General features: G+C 37.1%; 1 protein-coding gene across 4 annotated transcripts in view; it reads right to left on the bottom strand.

The window, feature by feature from the left end:
- Positions 1-13,745: 13,745 nt before the first annotated feature.
- Positions 13,746-25,182, bottom strand: part of AGMO (alkylglycerol monooxygenase) — a 284,230-nt gene continuing 272,793 nt past the window's right edge. For 3 of the 4 annotated variants that reach the window (XM_045185306.3, XM_045185305.2, XM_024577265.3), the window contains one exon: positions 13,746-15,378. Coding sequence is in view for 2 of the 4 variants with exons in the window: in XM_024577265.3 (XP_024433033.2) it covers positions 15,304-15,378 (75 nt within the window). In the remaining 2 variants the exon portion in view is untranslated. Of the gene's footprint in view, positions 15,379-15,877; positions 15,930-25,182 lie in introns of all 4 variants that reach the window. The other variant, XM_045185307.2, reaches the window with a different exon arrangement.

Below are 25,182 nucleotides of genomic sequence, written 5' to 3'. Positions count from 1 at the left end.
ACTCTGAAATGTGTACTGAATCATATGTGGTCAGTATGCATTGAGTCTTAGCAGATTTTCACACAGTGCGTGGGTCACAGAGCAGATCCATGACTGATTCGTGGGTCTTCTGAGCTAAGATCACAAGGAAGCAATGATGTCCTCCTTCACAAAGAGCGGCTGTGTGATGGCTTTGGGTGGAATGGTTCACAACGTTCATGCCACGCCTGCCATTTTCTCTCCTTACACCTCACTAATCTAAATTGACCTTCTTTCACTTTTATACCTGTGTCCATACCTGCTTAATTTATCGAGAGAAATGAAAATAATCACACACATTTCTTACTTACATTTCCTTTTCCTGTGGTTGAAGCATCAAAAAGAAGTTTATTATCTTGTTTCTTCGGGTTTTGCTCTTCCTTTCTCTGTATGGTGATGACTCAAGTGCGGATGGACTGAGACAAGCCACGTGCAAGTTTCTGATCAGCACCAGACTCAGCTTTGCCCTTCAGCGTGTAACCCAACCCAATTTTTCAGGATTAGAACTGAATATGTGAAACCAACTATGTTTCTTGCTAGTGATCAGAAAAGGACACTTTGCACAAGATGGGAGTGTTTACAACACGTGTTGCTATTCACAATCTCCTGTAACAAGAGAAAGCAGGATATGAGATCAGTTTTAACGTTACTGAAATTCCAGGCTTTGATAGAATCTGCAGGATGCTATGCATTCATAAACAAAAATGTAGGCATATTTTGTTTGACTTTTTGAATACAGGTCAAAAGGATATGGTCTTATTACATGTCACTCATTAACAACATGACCAACACGTCACTTAACCTTTTGCAACCGGATATCTCATACTCGCCTAGCAGGTTAGCTGTATTGTTAGGGTATTTACCAAAGCACTTCGTATACACTAACAGATAAGGAAAAGCTAATGTTGTTAAACTCACGGGAGAAAAACAATGATGTAAAACCATTACTGTTGGCTCTAGATTACTTTCCCCAATTAAGAAATCCATCTGCTCTCTCAAAACTCTTAGAGAATAAAGGGTATAAAGTCATTGCTTTAGTGAGGTGAGGTCTTCGCATCTGAAACATGCCATAGATAAACAAATTTTAAAAGTTAATATCTCTGCTAATGGAAGGAAAAAAAGATGTTCCTTGTATTTTGTTTGAACAAACCTCTTACTCTGGCTTTATTTTCTTTTAAGTTAAATGCATTTATTTTTAAGGAAAACATTCACACATTTTTTTTAAATCAAAGATCATGGAAGGATTAAATAATAATAAAATACTAATGTTAAATAATAAAAATAAAACGTGTCCTTCCAGCCCACCAATAGTTCCATTCTTTAGGAAGCAAATCCTCTTCCTATTTTTTTCAGTTTTGGTTCCACTGGTGTTACCTCAATCTCTAAATTTTCTTTTATAATACTTTTGTCTTGATTTACAAAATGTAGACATTGTCTATTGATCTCTTCTTATGAAAGGAAAGTAATGGGCTTACGACCATCGCCTGCTCCACCTCTCCCCCCCTCTACTTTAGAAGATGTTCCTAAAGTTCCATTTTTTATCCATTTTCCATAAATAGAATATTTTAACCCCTCTGCATAAGATAGAAGATGTTAGCACCTCCTCCAATCTCTTACTTTTCTTTGTCCTCTTCTACCTTCCTACTTGTCTTCTGAACCTCTAGTTTTATAATTCTAAGGTTAATGATAGATATATACATTCAATTCAATAACCATAGTTATACTGCTCACCATTCCTAAGAAGCCATCTAAGAAGTAGAATGGAGGTTTCCAGGGACCGAGGGTGGTGGAATAGAGAGTTAGTATATAATAGATACCTAGTTTCAGTTCTGGAAAATGTAGAGTTCTAGGAATGGGTGGTGGTGATGATTGCAATGTGAATATACTTGGTGCCACCAAACCGTTCTCTTAAAAGTGGATAAAAATGGTAGTTTTAGATGTATTTTAGCATAATGTAATTCATAAAACATATTGGAAAATGTATGTCTTTAGTTCAAATATTCTTTTAGAAAAGTCATGATGGAATATATTAGTAATTGAGGAGAGTTTGGCCTTTATCTGTGCGCTCTCTTTACATCGTTTCCTTCCTAACCTCAGAGAAGGTAACATTTCTCATATCTGAAACCCACACAACTGAACAAAGATCCAAGTCAGTGAATCTCAGGCTGGCCATCCATTCTTCAGAGTGTCAGAGAACAACAGACCAGGTGTTTGAAGTTTGCAAATGTTCACTGTTTTATTATGTGTCATGATATTTTAATGCCTCCAACTCTACTATGTAACATGTTAATTTCATGCATACATGAATCAGTTTCCTTGAAAATGAGACTGCATTATCAATACCATTCTCACTTAAACACCTTTATTTGTCTAGATTTTTGTTCTCAGCTTTTGGCTCAGTGAGAGATGAGGTAACACACCAGACACTAGATTCAAACACTCCTGGTTCTCTGTCAGATTCTCGCATTTAACCAGCGTAGGACTTTCAGCACATGTTGAATAGGCGGAAAAGAGCATGCTTTAATAAATTGCCTAAAAACATTGTGAAAAACAATACCTTCAAGGGAAAGCCTTCAATTTAATCATCCCCTTTTTACTCATCTGAATATTTGAATAATTATCCTGTACTTAATCTGTATCTCAAATACCAGTATGCTCATTTGAATTCAAATTTCTAAAAAGCTTTAAAATAAATAAAATGGCATCTCTCTTTGGAGAAAAACAAAGAGGAGAGAGAGAAATAGTGTGAGAGTGAAACAGAGAAAGAGAGAGAAATGAAAAAAAGGGAGAGAAGGAAGAGAGATTATTTAAGGGAATCATGAGAGCTACAAATGAATTGTTTTATTGTGATAGTGCATTTTCTATTATGTAATATGGGCATTACTAATAAAATAAAACTCTATTCTTTTAAACTTCCTCCAGAATATAAAGGAAAAAATATTTCTATAAGGCTAAAATTCATAAAAGTCTTACTTTTATGTTCATGTTATAATCTAACCTACTTCATCATCTTTTAAAATGCTTTCAAAGAGGTCATCAACGTATTTACTGTTATTTTTCAATGAACCATTTTGGCTGAATATTGATTTCTTAAATAAACTTATCAGGCTCTCAGAAAAATAAATGTAAAATAAAAATCATGAAATATTTCAATTAGCAAATCTAAGCTCTTGTTTGCTTCCTTGTTTTTTTTGGCAGTAAACCTATTGGGTCTCAACTTCCTCCTGGCTTTATGGTGGTTTGTAGCTTTATTAAGCAGTTCTTTCATGCAAGACAGCAGGGCTTCTGCCTTTCGACTGTCAGTCTGCATCTCCAGGTGGCGGCTGCCTTGCTCGTGCACGCCAGGTGTGAACAGCAAGGGATGAAAACAGGTGACTCCTCTGAAACTTAATCTGAGCCAAGGCTAGAACTTTTTTTCTTTAAGATTAGAACCCAAAAGGCTTGCATACTAAGGCTCTGAACCAAATGTGAATAGCAAAACCCACAATCTATGAGGATACATACCTTGTTTTTCTATGAGGATAAGGCTAATAGAATTGTAGTAGTCCTGCACTTCAGACTTATTAAATTGGCCCAGAATTAAAATTAATTAAGCAGTTTTCAACAGTGTGTTGTATGCACTCTTCCCATCCAATCTTTTAAGTATAGCACTGTCCAATATGATTTTCAAAACTGTGTATGCTGAATTTTAATTGTCCTCATGCATAAGCTATTTTGTGGGCAAGACGGCCACTCACACGTGCTGTATACTAAAACGAACCAACCCATTACACTCATCTGTGAGCGTTTATATGTATATTGATATTCTTGTCACTCTCAATACCTTGGCCATGATAGTTGGAGAGTCTTCCTTTTATTGGAAAAGTCAACTCTGAGACTGGCATTGTTTTACTAATATTCTGTTGGTAATGTGCCACTTGGTAAAATTTGCTCCATGAGTTCCAGCAAGCATTTGGCTCCCAACACACAAAGGACTATTGCAGGCATTTTTGGTCAGCTTTGATTGAACGCAGATTGCAGGGCTGTTTTGCTAGACCACATTATTCTTTCAAATGTTTCTTCAGTAGTCGCATATTACTTTCTAATGATGATCATTTGCATTTCAGAGCCTTTTTGCCCCTGATGTTTTATAACGAATTCACTCAGAATTCATCTCTGTCTTCAATGTGCTTCTCTTTGGTTTGAGAGGAGGCCTGTTGCTTCTAGGCCCTTGCACCCAGCCACCATAATAACGGCAAAGGTCAAGTAGGAAGAACCCCTCGAAAACCATCCAACTTGGGCTCAGTAGAGGGGGATGTGCAAAGCAGAAGGCTAACATTTCCATGCTTGCAGAAAAACAATTTTTGAAGGGTATGCTATAAGTTCTATTTTGTTACCATTTTAAAAAAAAATCATTTTCCCTAGGCACAGTTATGGCTCTTAGACTTCTTATATAACATAAAAGGTAACCTGAAGGTTAGGCAATTTAGCTGGATGTTTGGGACTAGCCAGAATCCAGTTTTGCTTTTATTGTCTGCCACCTCCGCCCCCACATGCTTCTTTCTTACTCCACTTCTGGTGGTCCACCAAGTTCGCTGCAGATGTTTCTCCCACACAGTGGAAACATTCCCTAATGGGTCTGTGTGCTTCCAGGCTCTGCTCATATGGGAAAAGGAAACACTGGAGAGAAATAATGAATTTCTGGATTGGTCTTATTTCCTTTTGTGCCTTTCAAAAATACTGAAACAAAAAAGAAAATAACTTTAGACCTATTCACCTTTCCCACACTACTAGCTATAGAAAATGGCTTATAAAGTGATTTTTTACTTTAAAAAAGTCAGTAAATAAGTAATTTTTTGCCATATTCCAGAACTCTCAGTATAGCTATTTTATATTGGAAAACTACATAATTTTGCTTAAATTGTACTTTTTTCAAAATGAGAGTTATACATTGCTGCACACTTGGGAAATTAGAGTATCTGTGGGTCACTCTACATAAAGGATGTACATTGTATCCTATAATTTAAAAATAACTTTCATCGAGATACTCCTCCCTGTTTGCACAGTAGAATATGGGACCAGTAGGCTGAAAAGGCAAGGCTCAAAGATATCAAAAGACAATCTGGTTTCATTTCATCTCCTCTCCCTCCATTCTCTCTGCAACACCAACTTTTTTTTTCCCCCTTGAATGACATCCTGGGAAGCATCCACAATTTACCTGAGTACTCTTCAACACTATAACTCCTTTAGTCACCTTAGTCATGAAAAGTAATATTCCCAGTTCAAAAATTAATGTCAGTGTCTATGTTTCAAAGCAATTCTGAACTTCAGTAAAGTTGGAGTTTCTTCCTGTCCAGTGCTCACCTCCCTCCCAAAGAGCCCTGCTGTGGGTGAGAAGCATGCAGTGTATGTGTGAGTATGTGTATGTGCTGTAGAAAAGAGGTATTGGGCGTTTCACTGTTGGTTTCTCTTTACATTGTTGCATCTTCTCTCAATCCCGAAGCCCGGAGCTTAGTCATGATTGAAGCAGAGAAGAGTTAGGAAAGAGCTTTCCTGTCCACCATTGGTGTCACACTGTTTTCCCTATGTCCTGGAGATGTTTAAAGCTCACTACCCACTAGGATCTCTCAGGTAGTCTCCTGACAAGAATGGTGCCTTCACAGCTACTGCTTCTGGCTCTACCCCCACACCAGCATTTCTCAACTAACATTTGTCTTCCCTGGGGTCTTAGGTTGGTTCTCACACCCACTACTGCTCCCTAGTCCTTGGAAAAACATGCCAGTGAGACCCACTGCTATGCATGTGGTTTCCTCCAAAGTGTAGTCCAAGATGTAAATGACTGGAAAAGAAGCAAATTTGAAGCAGTTTTCAACACTTGGCCACACAGGTGTGGGCCAGACAGAAGTCCACTGGGGCATGCCACAACTTCAGGGACTGACTACTAAGCTCTGTATTCATCTCTCTGAAGCTCTGCTTACCAAGTTTGAGGGAAAGGGAAGGAGGTGCATTGATTTTTCTCTTGTGGAAGGAAGGACAGTTGGGATCTTCACATTACCAAATTCTCTCCAGAAATTCTCTCTCCCTTCCTCATCTACTAAACTCACAAGTCTTCTTCTACTTTTGTGTGAGGAATACAAGTCTTAGCAATAAGTTTAAACAATGTAGGTCCTTCATGATTTTCTATAATCTCCCTTTGGAATTTAGGATTAGTTGGTAACTATCATTTTGGGATTCAGCCAAAACCAACACCAAAATAATGTCATTTTTATCTTGGGTTACATATATGGTCTTAAAAATCTAGGGAGTTCATTAATTCTTTCACACAGCAAATATTTATTGGGCACTTTCTGTATGTTGGTCATTATTTAAGGAAAGGGGGAAATAGCATTGTAAAACAACAACCAATTCCAGCTCTCATGGACAGTTAGTAGAAAAAATAAAAGAAAAAAGAAAAATAATTAAAAATAGCATTGTCTTTATGTTTACATGGTATTCTCTGTCTGTGTGTGTTTGTCCAAATTTTCACATTTTATAAGGGCACCAATCATATTAGATTAGGGGCTCATGGTACTCCAATATATCCTCACCGAAACTAATTACATCTGTAGCAACCCTATTTCCAAATAAGGTTATATTCTTAGGTTGGGGGTGGGTGTAGGACTTGAACACATACAATTTGGGAAGACACAATTCACCCAGTAATCAAGCATCTGGAGGAAGACATTCCAGCCAGAGGAAACAGTGAGTACAGATTCCCAAGGAAGTTTCAAGGAAACCTGAAAGGTGAGGGATCCAAAGTGGCCAGAGAGAAGTGGATGAGGGCTGAGGGCTGAAGGAGATGAATTCCACAAGGCAAAATGAACTACAGGATTATGGAGGATCTTAGATGGCTCAGTGAGGGGATTGGTTTTTACTGAGCGAAATGAGTAGCCACTGGAAGATTTTATGAAGAGGAGTGATATAATTTGGCATATTTTAACAGATGTATTTTGATTACATACTGAAAATAGACTAAAGAGATGCAAGTTAGAGACAGTGATATAAATTCGAAGGTATAATATTAAGAAGAAACCACAATGGCTTAAACCAAAGTGGTGCGGGAAGAAGGGATGTGATAAGCAATGAAGTTAGGAATATATCTTGAGGGACACCCAATGTCTATTGCTGGAGGTTTGTTGGGTGGAGTACAAGAGACAAAGAGGATCCCATGACAGTTCGTAGGTTTTTAGTCTGAGCAGCTAGAAAGGCATTCGACCAAGATGTAAATGACTGGGAAAGAAGCAAATTTGAAGCATTTTTCAACACCGAAGGATGTCTTTTACAGAGTTTTTTAAATTTATAAAAAGATTGTATTTATTTTTAGAGAGAGGGAGGGAGAAAGAGAAGAAGAGAAACAACAGATTATCACAAGCTCCCACTGGGGGCCTAGCCCACAACCCAGCCATGTGCCCTGACTGGAAATTGAACCTGCAACCTTTTGGTTCCCTGGCGGCACTCAGTCCACTGAGGCAAACCGTCCAGGGCCAAAGACTGCCTTTTAACGGTCTAATTTGAAAGATAGGGTAGCATAGTTACAGGGGAGAACGATATACATCTGGAAACAGAATGCTCAGGTTCAAATCCTGGCAGTGCCATTACTGGTTGTATGACATTGTATGAACTGCTCAATGTCTCTCTCATTCCATTTTCCTAGCTGAAACATGGGAATAATACTAACTACTTCATAAGGTCATTGTGAGGATTAAATGAGTGAGTACATGGAAAATACAAAGAATATGTTCTGGCTCACAGTAAGTACAATGTAAGACTTCTTTTCTATGGCTCTCATTGATGAGGCAAGGTCAATTAGAAGGATAAAAGTCTACAATTAAGGGGAGAATTATGGGTCAAAGAACACATTTGGGGATTTCTGCCTTCAGGTGGTGTTAGTGCTATAGGATTAAATGATGACCTCTAGAGGGCGAGTGTAGACAATTAAGAATGTTCACGGTTTGAATTCTGACCCCAAGCACTGGCAGGATTCGGGAATGGGGAGATGAGAAAAACCCAACAATAGGGGCCCATGTGCTCAGAGAAAAACTAGGTGAGTGAGTTGTCTGAAAAAAGAATTTTAAGGACGGTGTGATCATTGTCAAATGGCTCTGAGAAGTCAAAGTGAACGTGGCCGTTAGACTTGCCAACAAGTGCTGGCTTTGGTAAGAGCGATTTCCACAGAGCAGTGAGGGGTGGGAGAGAGCCAACTGGGGTGTGTCCGAGGGAGAAGGAAGAAGGGAGATTAGACACAATGAGGAGAGGCAACTCTTTGAAGGAAATTTAAGGTTAAGTAATAGAGACAAACAGCTAGCAGGAAGCAAAGGAGGAATGAAGCAAAAGAATTTTTAAAGTTGAGGAAAACAGCTGCAATTTTGTATGTTGGCAGGAACAATCCAAAAGTCAGAGGGAAATGGAGAATTACTGAGGCTATCTCTGAGTAGGGTGGGGTGGATGGGAACTGGGACACAGCACAGAGGTCAGCCCTATTTAAGAGAAGGAACAGTTTATTCATAGAAACAGGTTTGGGTGGCAGTGTTAGGTGAAGTTCTCTTTGATGGTTTTATTTTTTTTTTCTTTTCAATGAAATAAGGAACTAGATTATCAGTGAAGACTGAAGACATGTTGAAAGTTTGAGGAGTATGAAACAGATATTGAGGAGGGTGGAGGAGTGAATAGGAATGGGAAGTATCACATGATTGCTGGACAGAATTAATAGCTCACTTGAGGTATGTAGTCATGAGTATGTGAGAGCAGTTACTTAGCTGTCTGCTTTTCTCTACTCACATTCAGCCATAGCAGTGCACACATGGAAGAAATCTACAGTGGGATTTCATCCTTTTTGTGACTCAAGAAGACCCAACGAGCTATCATAATGATTGACCACGAAATTCAAACATCTAAGATGGTAAGTAAATACATGAGGAAGAGAAAGACAATGGAAAGGGTGTGCAAATGGCTCAGTGGGGCAAATGGTGGTGGTGCACTACCAAAGGTCATGGACTGGAAACAGAGGGTGAAGTGGTAAGACACTAGGATGTTTCAAGCTGGGAACACGGCAGAACTGCAGTCATTAGTAATAGCAGCACCACTCATGTAAAGTGGATAACACACTGGGGCAAGGCAAACAAGGAACTGGGATGCCAGGATACTAGATGATCACTTATGTGGATACTGAATGACTAAGAATTTTGGCAAGAGGAGTATTGGAGAAAACAACTGTGAACCACCAGCAAGTCTCCAAGGAGTTCCGGGAGCAGTAAGAACTGCTGTGAGGAGATTGACCTTTATTACCAAAGGGATTTACAAATAGGGATTTACAAGACCTCCTGAAAGAGAAAAGATGTCAACTAATTTTGACATTTCTTTGGGATTCATATTCTGATTTCCAATGGTGTATGAAAGTAAGTTCTCATTTTGTAAAATTTTGAAAGCCTCTATTCTATGAGATAGCTAAAAGGAAGCCCAGCTTTGAGCTCCAGTCAGGGCTGGCTGAATTTGTCAGACAATGAAATGTTAAGGGACAACTTCTCCACTATCAGCAGCATCTGCTCCGCTTCCCCACCTTCCACACCACTTTGGGGTCTCATGAGGATACAGAGGATACAGTGTTGTGGTCATGTATTTCAATTATCAAAATACTCAAATGAAGCTAACTTCTATATTTGATCATTGCCTCTCATATATTCCAGTACAGAGAGGTAAGGACAGCAAAATCTACTTCTTAGTGCATTTTCTAAGCTGATAAGTTGCATTTCTGGGGCGGGGGGGACAACAACCCTATAATAGTTCCTTAAATTAATGTTGTTTACCATTCACATTTAATAATACATTTAAAACCTGAATGTTTTCCTGATACAATAAGCAATTTCCTTTTGTGTTCTGGGACTTTCCCTGCTGATCCACAGGGCTGACCACACTCACATGTATCCGATGACCTGAATTTCCTGAGTTGTTTCTGTCATCCCCACGCTCAAGGTTTCCAAGGGCTATAAATGCAGTGAACAGCTGTTTGCTTGTTTTTCATTTCAGAGGAAATATTCATTAAGGAACTACCTGAGATGTTTCACTCCAAAAGAGTGAAAAGAAGGCTGAAGAAGTAACATATCAACTAGTAAATCAAAATGTGGTGGCTATTATAAGCATACAGAAGGTAAGGTGGACCATGCTTCAATATAAAATTGATTTAACTTAACTGTAGTATAAAAGATAAGGGATGGGGAAGAGATGGAAGGAATAAAATAAAATACAGAGCCTCAAAGAAAAGATAATAAGCACTAAAAAGGGGAGCATGTTTAAAAAATAAGAATTAGATTTTGTAAATTGTTCTAGGATTCTTAAATGAAGATTTTATTTTTTGTACTCTACCTTCAGAGTTCCTTCTCTCCAAGGTTGTCCCTCCATTGACTTGATTCCAATGAACACGTTCTGAAATACAACCTCATTAACTTATTATTGATGCAAGTCCAAATTTGATCATAATTTTAAAACAAATATAGTTATACTACTTTAAAATATAGAAGTAATTTAGATAGACTGCTCACAGGAAGGTCAGAGTTCCAAGGGGTCATAGACATGATTTAGTCCAGTGCTCACGAACTGGAGACAAACCGTGACCAGACTGGGTTTTGAGGCTTATGTTCTTATGAAATCAGAATTCTGATGTTCCTACCAGGAATTTCTATTTTTAAATACAGATTCACAGATAATCCATAAAGACAGGCATAAAGACAAAATCTGCTTTTTTCTGTTTTCTGTAATGTAAATAGTCAAGTTAAAATTTTGGATGTATTGCAGCTAACACAAAGGAAGAACAAATCCAAAAAAATGAATTTATGGTTTCTGGATAGTGTGGCATCTGGGCCAGTAGGAAATTCTGACTAAAGAGATATTCAGGTTGTGGAATTTCAAAAAGAAGACATAACCCACCAGAGAAAACCAGCAATGCTTGCTTATTTGCTAATAACGTTTTCTAATTGAGTCTTTGGGAGGGAAGAATTTGATTTGTTATGCTGTTGAGAAGAAAGGGTGGCAGCCTGGAGTGAGATTTGAAAAAACAATTTAACAGTAGATATAATATTATCTGTTACTGTTTTTTCACCGAGGCTGACTGCAAATGGAGCCTGGACTACTTCCACAGCGCTGCCGACATGACATCATGAAAGGTTTTAAGATGCTGAAAGCCAAACTCGCCTCTGTGTTTCCGTCTCTTTGGGAATCTGGAAGCCATGATCTGTATTATACCTGCAAGAATTCCACTCAATGGTTCAACTGCAAATTCCACACTGAAAGAATAAACTATATATTACCAGTAAAATGACATTTTAGAACATCTAAGAAGCAATAATTCAAGCTTATAATGCTAAATTTTACGAGGGTTCATATACTTTGGTGACTGATTGAACTTCACCTGCACAATTATAGATCCACACATTGCTGAGTATCTCGGTGATAAGGTGATTGTATTATACTTAACAAAAATAATCAGAGAGAACAAGATGAAGGGGAAGTAAACAACATAACAAATATAACCAAAGTAATGGGAAATTCTAACAAGTCAAATCAAGGACAGGAACAGGTTCTGTTAGACATGTGGCAATTCTATAAACAAACCTAGAGCCTTAGAAAGACTGGAAGTTTGGTACACACTCACCTAGTGAAGTAATTCATCCTATAATAAAAGTACTTATCCTCTGACCTTTATTTTGTACCTTGAAACATCAAATATAAAATACTCTTTTTAAGTTCCTGAACCTACACTTTTAAAGATTTGCCTTGGATATCTGCTGTCATGGAATGGAGAAATGTGATGGACTTTGATGTTGAACATCAGAAGTTTTCAAGATTTTATTTATATACTTTGTTAGAGAGGGGAAATGAAGGAGAAGGAGACGGAAACACCAGTGTGTGGTTGACTCTCACATGCCTGCCACTACTGGGGACCTGGCCCACAACCAAGGCATGTGCCCTGACTGGGAATCAAACTGGTGACTCTTTGGTTCACAGGCCTGTGCTCAATCCACTGAGCCACACCAGTCATGGCTGAACATCAGAGGTTTTATATTTTCTTTTGGCCATCAGTGTTGCATCATTGGTCTGAGCAAGTTTTAAAATTTCTCTCAGCCTCAGAATTCTCTTCCGTAAAATGGTATTAATAGCACTGAATCCCCTGGATTTTAGAGATTAAATGAAATAATGCTAATTGAGTACTACTCAATAAACCAATGTGCCTCCTTCTCTCCATCCCTCTTTATGGTAGATTAGCAAACCTGAGATTCTTCATAATTATTTTCAGTCAGTTTGCATAGCTCCATTAGAAGTGGTGACTAATTCATGAGTCCTAATTTTAGTGCTTTTCCTCTTGAGAGAATGAGAGAGTTAAAGTGCTTCCAGTCAAGTGTAAGCATAAATTCGATGGCATCATTCAAGATCAATTTGCAACATTAATAATAGTTATATGATCTGTCATCATGTATTAGTGCTTGGCAAGAGAAAACTGGACTAGAAAATTAGCAAGGTTGAAGGTGAAGAATAAAATGCCCCGGTTAACACACACAGACCTGAGAACACAACTATGTGGGAATCACTTCCACTCTCAAAGGCCCGGAAATCTGTAGCTGGAAAATGTCTGTGTTTCTAAAAGAAAATCATTTCTCACCAGCAAGGGTATCTGAGCAGGAAAAGAATGAGTAAATCTCAGCTTGAAGAAAACTGAACTTCACCATAAAAGTATCTTTTGCCATTTTTGAATTCTTTACTTCCATTATTAAGCTCATTTTGAGACCACTCCTATACAATCACATATACTCAAGAATATATACATCCCTTAAGGGGGTTAAATGGTAATGAAAATATATATATTTAATTTTTATATTTAAATATATGTATTTAATATAGGTATATATACACATGTCTCACGGGGAAACAAACTATTCTGACACACAGAAAAAGCTACTTTAAAGATTTGCGAAACCTCTTTTCCCTTTGCCATTCCTGAAAGAAGTAAGCTATAGACTGAAGTCCTTAGGATGTAGAAGTAAATGTGTACTCAGAAGTTTTAGGCTAGAAATTTAGCAATTTCCAGCCAGCAGAGGGCTCCCTGCTTTAACACGGTTCTGCACATGCCAAGTCCAGCAAGAACTGCTGGGAAAGAAAGGTCGACAGTAGGGTTTAATATTTGTTATGGGCTTATGTATTTGCTGTACTCTGTGTTAAATTAAGTATAACGGGATGAATGAGGCAAAGTCAGGCCCCGCCTTCTGACAATTGAGATATAATTTATTTTTTATTATGCAAAATTTAATCTTCCTCTGCTTTTCCTGTTTGAAAAACAAATGTGCTTCAATCCTGCCCCATGTGTTCACATACAAGCCTGTAGTATGGTTCTTTTAATAATTCATTTTTCTCTGTTTAAAGCTTAAATGACATATTTTTAAAATGAGGTTAACCACCTGATCAGTGTCTTTAACCCGATGATGAATATCAGTGAAGCTCAGTGAAGAACAGCATTAATTGACTTGGTGCTTATACCTTTGATTACTTAAATTGCAACTTTAAATCTAAGAAATATTGGAGGAATGGAAGAACAAAAATTCCGACTGTTTTCAGTCTTCTACTCTTTGAACTACCCTGTTATCCCTGCCAGTTGCCTCTCAATGAAACACGGGCAGATTTTTACAATACCAATGAATAACATACACACAACACCTGGGGCAATTTTATTTAGAGAGTTTTATTAACGTTATTGTGACAATTTAATATAACACAGAATTACTGCCTGCTCTTCAATCTCCCCAAACAAATTAACTAAACACATCAGACGTATGTATCACAAATTAATCTGTTGAGTAAATTAATTCTGACAAATTCTATTCATTTTCACTTCATTGATGTCTTTTTCTGTAATGTACATCCTTAGGGTATTTGGTTTTCAAAGGTAAATATAATTCTAGGCAGACAACTCTTGTAAACATTTTTGTGATGACAAATATACACCTAAGCACAATTTTAGCAGAATGGTTTCCTATAGCAAAGGTGTCAGACAAGGATGTATTTTATTTCCCTATTTGTTTTATTGGTACACAGATCCCATCATCACATGTAAAACCGGGCTATACTCAGAGACATGAGGAGTGAAAAGTGGTGGGAGAAATATCGATGAACACCATCTTATTGGCAGAAAGTCGCAATGATTTGAAATGACTGCGGATGCAAGTGAAAGAAGAAAGCGCCAAAGCAGGACTGCATCTGAACATTATGAAGACAAAATCTATGACTACAGAACAAATATGCAGCAATGAAGACCGAAATTGTTAAACGTTTTGTTTACCTTGGTTCAGTCATCAGTTCAAATGGAGACTGCAGCCAAGAAATCAGGAGAGACGCGGAAGGGCAGCGATGGGAGAGTTGGGAAAGATCGCCAAGAGGAAAGATGTGTCGCTAGAGATCAAGGCTGAGATCATTCACACCCTCAGGATCCTGATTACCATGTATAGGTGCAAAAGTGGGATAGTGAGGAAGGCTGATAGAAAAAAAAAAACTGATTCATATGGATCTTTATGTCAGAGGGGAGCTCTACAGATACCATGGACCAACAGGAACATGACCAGTGGGTCCTAAAGCAAATGAAGTCTGAAACACCGTTGGAGGCAAAAAAGAGAAAAGTGAAGTTGTTCTAGTTTGGGTACATCACAAAGAGGCAGAATTCTTTGGAAAAGAGAGTGATGCTGGGAAAAGCATAAGGCAACAGGAAAAGAGGAAGATCACATATAAGATGGATTGACTGCTTACAAGAAGCCACAGGCCTGAGTCTAAAGGAGCTGAGCAGGGCTGTGGAGGACGATGGGACAGTGTAGACAGTGGACAGCACTCACTCACAGGGTCGCCAGGAGGTGGAGTCCACTCGTCAGCATGAAACAAACAATTTTAGCAAACAGCAAAGGAAAAGCTGTCAAATCAATGCAAATGATATATTCACTCTTTTTACTATTTTTTTCTCCCTTCCTTTTCTTATTCTCATTGGCTTAGATACAACAGTGGCTATAACATCATTATATTTGAAATCATTGTTCTCAACCCTACCAATAAAGTAACTGCAACTGACTTTAATTTTAAGAGAAAACAATAAATACAGAAAGCAAGCAACAGTAAATAAGCATGTTATCTTTTAAATAGTTCATATAATTATTACATAAGACACTTATTTTTATAGCCAATAGTTATATATTATGGTGGTAGACAACTGATTAGAATAAGAGGATTGTTTACAAACTTAAGTTATTTCCAAAGGCCAGAGGCAAGTTGTTTCATGCTTCTTACTCCCCAGAAAGCAATGCAGATGGAAAAAAAGATCTGAAGAAATAAAACACAAAGAGGACAGACAATTAAAATGCAATCAATACTTTCATTCAACCGAGTTAAAAATATGGGTGAGATAAACATAATATTTGAGAGAGTTGAATAATTCAAGCTGAACGTAGCAGTTGCTCACGGATGGAGTTTGGCCAGCTCAGCTAAGAGTGCACTACGTGGAGACAGGAGAGGGCGTACAAAGTTTTGTCTCTGTGGCTTTTTCTTTTTTTTTTTTTTTTAACACTCACAAATCTGGGTCCTTGATAGGGACAGGGCTGTGTGAATTAGATATTGAATGAAACAGACTTTCTTTGGGCACTTGGGCCTACTGCCTATGATATGTATTGTGTAATCTCATTGGTTATGTAGTTTAAAAACTTTTGGAAATGGAGAAATAAAAACATGATTAAAGACTAATTTCTCTCTGAGGCAATATAATCTAGCATATTATGAACTTCACCCTACATGAAGTAAATTCTAAACATTCCTACTGACTTACCTTCTCAATCTTTTGATCTTGGCAGGTATAAAAATGTAACTGCAAAATTCTCCTTAAAATTAAAAATATAACTAAATCATAATAAGTAGCCATAAGAGTTTATTGAGTTTACTCTTTACTTTCAAGTAATACCACCCATTCCCAATAAATCACCAAAAATTAGCTAAATAAAACTCTTGGTTTCTAATGATCTTAATGAAAATGACTATACAGCCATCCTTAGTAAGAATTTGTGGTTGTAGAATTTTTCACTCCGCATAATCAAAATGCCACAGTACATATTTCCTACCTCTCTTGAGGTAAAATCCAGCACCAGTCATATTCTTTACACTGTGAGAACTTTCTAAGCTTGCTCTTCCTCTTATTATTCCTATGTATTAAAATTAAGCTATAAGATTGCTTATATGATCACTATATTGGGTGCTATTAGTGTGATAATAAAAAAGAATGATGCCCAAATAATGAGGTTAATAGGATAGCTGTACAAGGGTCTCTCACTATTTTTTAATTGTGCAAACTTCCTCTCCAAACCACTAAAATACGACCAGTTGCTGGTCATATTTTCCAGGAAGAAGATCGCTATTTCTGAAAGATCCATACAAATACACTAAGGAGCACGTTTGCTAATAAGATGGAGGCATGGGAAACATTCTGGAGTGTTGGACGGAAGTGAATCCAAGGCAATTAACTGAGGCCAGTCACCAATTCACAGAAAATACCCTGAAATGTGGCAATTTTTCTATTAAAGACAGAACATGGAAAACAACATTAACAACAACATAACCCCCATAAACATTGATATTTAGATTTTATGGTAGGTTGTTCAGTTTCAGATGAAGATTCCAGTTCTTTCTAGAGAACCATTATACTTTACATTCTCAATAGGAGAGTTTTCTTCAAATCCATACATTCCTTTCAGCCTATAACATCTACAGTATGAAAAAATACCCAAAATGAAATCAACAATTATATTGAAGCAGAAGTCAAGAATAATATTAACATTTTGGAGTTACCTCAGAAATCAAATACAATATATTTAAAGTCTGGTTTTGATTTTGTTTCTTTTGACTGTAATTCAAGAGAAATGACCTCATGGGATTTCTCATGATGGTGCCAGGTAAAATAATACCAGGATTCGGGAGTATTTGTGGAAGGCCTCAGGTTGTGCAATGAATTGCATTTGTCCACAAAGATGGGTAATGTTGACAGATGGATACCTGAGAAACCTACTTTCAAGTGAGAGAGAAATGATAAATCTAAAACATCAGGATAAATAGCTTAATTTGGATCCATAATATTCATTGAGCAGCTGATAGGTACCTTGTCTTGCACAGGGTCTGGGATTCTGATAGATATTTGGCAATAGAAGTTTATATTGGTTTTGACTCTAGTGTCTAAGGTCATAAGGATTATTTCCATGAGTAAAGGTTAGGGAGAATGATTTCAGTGAAACCTCTAAAACTGTATGTAAAATTTTGTGAGTATGTCATAATTCTTCTTCCCACCCCTTAGGTGATCCATACTCTCACCTGTAATTTACAGAAATATTAAGAACTTCTGATTTGGCAAGAGAGTGAAAAATATTACAATTTTAGTTCATGCCTTTGTTGTAACCCACCACTTCACAACTAAATCTCTTCCCTTTTGAAAATATAATCACGTCCTATTTCCTTTAGGACACATTCCTCACTAAAACACAAAGATCACATCTTTTCCAATTTTCTAAAATGCTTTCAGCTCCTTACCAAAAAATACAATTTTGCACACTACAGTTCCATTTTGTTTCTCTGTGTTTTTCTAGGTCCCCACACTTTATCTCTCCATATAGCTGGAGTTGGGGGGATGCTGATGAAGCATAGGGGTCAGATTCAGATTCACGTTAATGCACAGCGAGACCCTTGCTAGGCATTTTCACAGGTACATTTACAGGATTATGATGTCTAATTCTCATGAGAAACCATGGGGAATTGGTATCCAGTTTGCTGATGAGGCAATGGGAGCTCAGAATTTATGTGGTTTACCAAGAAATCACAAAGTACAAAATATCAGAGCTGGGATGATGTTTTTCATTTATTTAATGTCCCCCAGATAATCTGACTGCACATCCTTGGAAGTCAGTTCAATGAATATGAACATCAATAGTGAATTCATTTCCTCTTTTTTAGTCATCACCTGCATTTGCCTGGTGATTTTTGAGTCAAAAAATACTAGGTTTCTGAGACAACTTCACAATCAATATTTTAAGCATAAATGGAGTTTTTATATATAATGAAATCCAGATTGGCACAGGAGCAGAGAAACATACGATGAATATGTGCTTCTCAATATGTGTATAACCCTGAAATATTAACCCCGTTCCATTAGAAAATAAGTAGAAGAATACAGATTTGCTTTTATATTTTTGAATATATGTCTGTATGTATGTGTGTATGATCTAAATATACATTTTATACATAATTTACACTATAAAATTATTAACGAGGACTCAATATAACCACTTGATTATTGAAATAATTCTATTTTAAATTTTACCTTATTCAATCTTTCTCTTGATTTTCATATTAAACTGTTATTTTATTTCCCCATAGTTGATGATTAAATGTATCACTTGAGATTCATTAACACATGTCTCAGCCAACTATTTGTTAAATGAAGATAGTAGAATTACTACTTAGGCCAGTAAAAGAATATATGGCAAACCAGAGAACCAAGATGGCGCCGTAGGTAGACACACTGCGCCTCCTCGCACAACCAGAACTGACAGAGAATGGAACAGCAAGGGGGACCAACACCAAGGAAATAGAAAATAAACATTCATCCACACTGGTAGGAGGGGCGGAGACGGGCACCCGGGTGGAGAGGACTCGCGTGGCTGTGGCGGGACTGAGACTGGCGGAGTGTGGGACAAATGGCGCAGGCAGTCTGAGCACTAGCAGACCCTGCGGCTCCACATTTGCACAGATAAACCGAGAGGGCCAGACTCAGAGTGGCGGAGAACGGGGCAGGCTGAGCAGGGGGTAGCACCCTGCGGCCCACATTCGAACAGAGATAAACCGGGCGAACTGTGGGGAGCGAAGCAGACCGCGCAATCCAGGGCTCCAGCTCGGGGAAATAAAGCCTCAAACCTCTGATTGAAAACGCCCCTGGGGGTTGGGGCGGCAGCAGGAGAGACTCCCAGCCTCACAGGAGAGGTTGTTGGAGAGACCCACAGGGGCCTAGAGTGTGCACAGGCCCACTTACTCGGGAACCAGCACCAGAGTGGCCCAGTTTGATTGTGGGTATCGGAGTGGAAGATTGAAAGCCGGAGGAGAGTGAGGCGGGCGCCATTGCTCCCACTCGGCCCCGCCCCCACGTACAGCGTCACAGTGCAGCGACCAGCGTTACCCCGCCCCGGTGAACACCTAAGGCTCCGCCCCTTAAAGTAACAGACGCGCCAAGACAGACAAAAAAAAAAATGGCCCAAATGACAGAACACTTCAAAGCTCCAGAAAAAATACAATTAAGCGACGAAGAGATAGCCAACCTATCGGATGCACAGTTCAAAGCACTAGTTATCAATATGCTCACAGACTTGGTTGAATCTGTTCGAAAAACAGATGAAAAAATGAAGCCTATGCTAAGAGAAACAAAGGAAAATGTACAGGGAACCAATAGTGATGAGAAGGAAACTGGGACTCAAATCAATGGTATGGACCAGAAGGAAGAAACAAACATCCAACCAGAAAAGAATGAAGAAACAAGAACTTGGAAAAATGAGAGGCTTAGGAACCTCCCGGACGCCTTGAAACGTTCCAACATCCGAATTATAGGGGTGCCAGAAGGAGAAGAGAAAGAACAAAAAATTGAAAACTTATTTGAACAAATAATGAAGGAGAACTTCCCTAATATGGCAAAGGAAATAGACTTCTGGGAAGTCCAGGAAGCTCAGAGAGTCCCAAAGAAGCTGGACCCAAGGAGGAACACACCAAGGCACATCATAATTACATTACCCAAGATTAAACGCAAGGACCTACATCCAAGATTACTGTATCCAGCAAAGCTATCATTTCGAATGGAAGGGAAGATAAAGTGCTTCTCAGATAAGGTCAAGTTAAAGAAGCTCATCATCACCAAGCCCTTATTATATGAAATTTTAAAGGGAGTTACCTAAGAAAAAGAAGATCAAAAATAGGAACAGTAAAAATGACAGCAAACCCACAGTTATTAACGACCACACATAAAACAAAAACGAGAGCAAACTAGGCAAACAACTAGAACATGAGGGTTGCCAATAGGGGAGTGGGAGGGGGAGAGGGGGGGAAAGGTACAGAGAATAAGTAGCATAGATGATAGGTGGAAAATAGACAGGGGGAGGGTAAAAATAGTGTAGGAAATGTAGAAGCCAAAGAACTTATAAGTATGACCTATGGACATGAACTATAGTGGGGGAATGTGGGAGGGAGGGGAGTGGGCAGGATGGAGTGGAGTGGGGGGGGGGGGAATGGGACAACTGTAATAGCATAATCAATAAATATATTAAAAAAAATTTAAAAAAAAAAAAAAAAAAGAATATATGGCAAACCAAAGGGTCACCAGTTCGATTCCCAGTCAGGGCACATGCCTGGGTTGCAGGCCAGGTCCCAAGTAGGGGGCACACTAGAGGCAACCACACATTGATGTTTCTCTCCCTCCCTTACTCCCTACCTTCCCCTCTGTCTAAAATAAATAAATAATTTTTTAACAAATAAAAAAAAGAATATATGGTAACCATAGTGTGTTTTTTGCAATATTCTTCTCCAATCTACAGATATGATATTTCTGGATATGTACAAACTCAACAAACACTTTTTTTAGCCTAATTCTGGGCAAGTCCCATGATTTTAACACCTGGATTCAAAATATGAAACAGAGGAAGTTCACTCTTGGTGTCAAGCCCTCCTTGCACTAACACATCATTAATGGCCCTCGTCTTCAGGCTATTTCCTTGACTTCCTAGGGCCCTCGACTCTGATGCCTGAACTTTGGCCTGTACAGATGCTCTCCACATTTCCTCCACCTCTTTCCAAAAAGTTCATCAATTGGCAGGTGGCTAATCTGAGCCACTGATCCATACTGAAACACCAGTGGGAACTGATGTGTTATTATTCTGCTGGTCCTCCCCATTATGTCTGTTTTAAGAGGCTTTATTAAAAATGGCCATACTTATGAGCAAATAAGGCATCCAATCTTGAAGGAAAGAGAAAGTATAGGAAGAGGTATTTATGTGCATGTGGCCTCTCCTCAAACTGCCACCCCATTAAATTACAAAGCTAGTGGGTTATTCTTATAGCAATGTACGTATCTATCTCTCTTGGTTTAAATCTGCCTACTGTACATATTAATAAATGACCTGATGAACGAAGAAAATTAAATATTACCTTGAGAAGTGGACAATTTTCATTAGAGCTAACTAGCAACATCTCACACTTTAAATCATTTAACTACCAGATAAACTTGCGAATAAAATGAAAGTTTTAACATACCCACAAGAGACATAAAATCTCTGATACAGTACAAATTTATTTTGATTCCCAACATGTATTTATTGTTATAAACATTGACATAGGAAAACATTTACTGAGATATAATATCTCATATAATTATATGCCTATTTATAGTAGTAATGTAATTACAACTAATTTGTTTTTTCAACATTTTAAATCACTAAAAATGCTCAATGAACACGTTACAAAAGTTAAGTCATTTTGTAAATGATGGGTAAATATCTTGCTAAATTTTATCTTGCCAAGGAATAAACTTGAAATATTTTAAATATAAAATAGCATTTCTGTGAACATTTGACTTAATAACTTTCAAATAATTTAAAAAATATATTACCGTTAACCAGATTGTGTAAATTTGCCTAAAATGAATGTCCCTTTTTGTATCCCTAACAAACAATCAGTCTATAAATAGAGGAATATATTTCTCTGACATTGATGAGGTTCATAAAATACCAGTTAACTGCCTATTTAACACAATTATAACAGCCATACCAGCAACAATTTGTTTTAATGGAAATACATTAAACATACAGAAGTTTTAATAAAATTCATTGGAGAAAAATAAAAGCAATTCTTTGTTAAACATACTTTTTGACATACCATGTTTGTTTTTTAGAGATGGCTGTTACCTGTTGTGAAGATAACAGCTTAAACAGAGATCACACCTGGATTGCTAGAAAATATCTCTATTTCCTATTATTGCAAGAGAACAAATAAACACAAACAGAACTAGAGCAGAAACTGGACTCACATGTACTGAAGATTATTTTCAGATGAAAATATTAGGAATATATTAGGCGATGATAGACTTTCCCCCTCTAGAACTTAACAAGAACAGAATTTGACAAATGTCAACTCAAAAGAAATTGGGGGTTATTCTTCCAGTTATCCTATGTACAACTAAAGTGCTAAGATGAACATGCAGACAGACAAGCAAAAGGCTTAAGAGAAAGACGTGCAGACACTGCACCTATTACTGGGAAGTTTTGTGTTCTCTCTCTGTTTATTTCTACACTCTATTCAAGAGCAGATACAATCACAACTATGTTTAATATTTGTTCCTATAAAGATTTGTTACGATTTAGATTTTCAATCAAACATTATTATTTTATACTAGTTTTAAAATATATGTAAAAGTTCTTCACTAAGGAAATACAACATAGAAAGAAAGTTTATGTCAATACTTATGTGATAACATTGCCTTATTTTAAAAAATATGCATTTCCTTCATTGTTAAGTATCATTTAATATTAATTATTAAACAAGAAAATAAACTAAACATACCACAGTCATGTTCTTTAATAAAATAAGCACAAAATACATTTACAACAAAGTTTTTAAGTAATTCAGGTGAACTCTGAAACTTGAAAAATCAGATATTTACTATCTAACTACTGAGTGGTGTCAAAGGACCCTTATAATTTTAATGCCAAAAATGTACTAAGTTACTTTACATAACAAATACAGAAGCTTCATTGCGACCATTTTTACAGTTCCCTGGAAGTGAATATCCTTGATTATGTACAATAATTTATTCACTTCTGAAAGTCTAAACTGCTCGAGAAAGTGTATATCCTTTTCAATAACATTCCTATAGAATATCCTGTTGTTCATCCATATCACATTTGCACTGTTGCAATAACACTTGAAAAGAATAAATATTAGTAAGAAGATTCAAAATCACTTAGAGGGTTCTGAAACCCACTTACATTTTAGAGAATGTACTTGAAGACAGTTGGCATGAATTAGCTACCGTGCATGCAAACCCATCTGGTGGAAATTGTGTAAACCACAATTAGCATAAAGTGAAAATAGATGCTACATTTCTCAAAAACATCTGTGGAATTTTCATCTTTGAATTCAAACTTGTGAATAATGTGTCTTTATAGATATGACATTACAATGACATATCATAGATTTATATAGATTTCCTGGGAAATTTCAAAATATTTTAATCATATGCTTTCAATATCCAGGTTTCTTCTTTCTTTTTCCTTTAATAAAAAAGATTTTATATATTTACTTTTAGAGGAAAGTGAAGGGAAGGAGAGAGACATCAATGTGTTAGAGAATCGTGGATCGGTTTCCTCTCACACCCCTCCCCCAAACAGGGAGATGGCCCATAGCCCAGGCACATGTACTGACTGGGGGATGGCTTTTTTTTTCCTTGCGTTTTCAGGGCAGGCTTTTTTTTTTCTTGTGTTTCCCCAGATCATTGTTATTAATATTATTATTTTAGTTAGAAGTTTGTCAAAAGGACAAGTACAAAGAAAACCCATCTGACCATAACTAACAGAGAAAACTTAGATAAAATAAAAATTGATTAGACATCATGTATAGCCATCAGATGATCAAAATATATATCTTTTCAAAACTAAAGGTTGACTTTATATTTTCCTAATCTTCCAAGTTCCTAATGCCATAGATGGGTAAGAATTTCTTGAACTACAGGAGGGAAGACAATATGGAGACATGGACAGAAAGTTGCAATAAGGTCAAATTAATAAAGGACCAAATGTCACTTGTCAGAATGCATGTTGTTGGTGACTGTTGACCATTCTGTTGTGAAAAAAATTTAAGAAGGGCATATTTTATGGAAAGAATATTTTAATATTTATAATCTTCCTTTTATACTCAACATAGACTTTTAAATTCTTTACTTTTTATGAATATGAAAAGAAAAAAATCAAGGCAACAAAAAATTTTAAGGAAAGCCTGTTTCAGTTTTTATAAAGTTGAGAATAAAACAGAGTAAAAAAATAAGAAGGCATTCAATGAACATTAGCTAGTTTGATTCTGTGCTGAGACTTTTTTGTGTATTAAAATTAGTGATGTGCTAAAAATTAAAAATAACTTGACCACTTTCCCTAAAAAGTAAGGCTTCCACTTTTTTGGAAGTACAAGAGATTTCAGTAAATTTTAAAATTCATTAAACTTCTTTTTTAAACTTTCATATTAATGCAAATAAGTCTGGCTACCACTAGAAATAAAATTTTATTTAATTTACCTTTGTATGTCTAACTTGACAACAAAATTGTTTGCCTCATATTTAGTATGTTTTGAAATGGAATATTTTTAATGTTGCTGGATTATGTTGCTGGATTAATTATGGTCCTTAAGTGTCCTAGCAGAACTCTTTGTAATGCTGAAAAACATGATATAACCTAAAATTAAAAGTACTATACCATTCTAATACCCTTTTACCTTTAATTAGTAGATTTTGAAGCATTTACATTATAAAATGGGTGCTTTGTTTCATCAAGAATTATCAAGACCATTCACTCCTAAGCTACCAAAATGCTATTTTTATGGTAAATGAGTGGCAGTGCCTGTCAAATACCCCATCACAAGAGCGTGTTGAGTTTCAGTGTATCCGTGTAGCAACAGCAGCTCCTGGCACCTCTCTGTCATACATTGAGAGCCTAGGTCATTTCTCAAGGATAATAATTTTTAACACTTGATATACAAAAATGAATATCTGGAAAAGCACATGATTACAAATTGAGAATATCATTCAATACTGCTAATCTAGGTCTTTTAGTGCACTGTTAAAAAAATTCTTAGTACTTGCCTACTACCCAGGAAACAACACAAGTCTCTTAAAAAATGAGTTCATTTTCAGGGAAAAAAATGCCATGTTTACAGAAATAACAGTGATGTCTGGTTTTAAAAACAGGACAGTATATCTTGGCAAGATATGTTTTGAAAAGATCCCCTTGTATTGTTGTTGCTTGTGTCAAAGGGATGATTAGAGCCCCGGTGAGTGGGAACCTCCCCCCGTAG

The sequence above is a fragment of the Desmodus rotundus genome, chromosome 6 (assembly GCF_022682495.2).
Source record: "Desmodus rotundus isolate HL8 chromosome 6, HLdesRot8A.1, whole genome shotgun sequence".
Lineage (NCBI taxonomy): Eukaryota > Metazoa > Chordata > Mammalia > Chiroptera > Phyllostomidae > Desmodus > Desmodus rotundus.
This window is presented reverse-complemented; position numbering and strand designations above follow the sequence as displayed.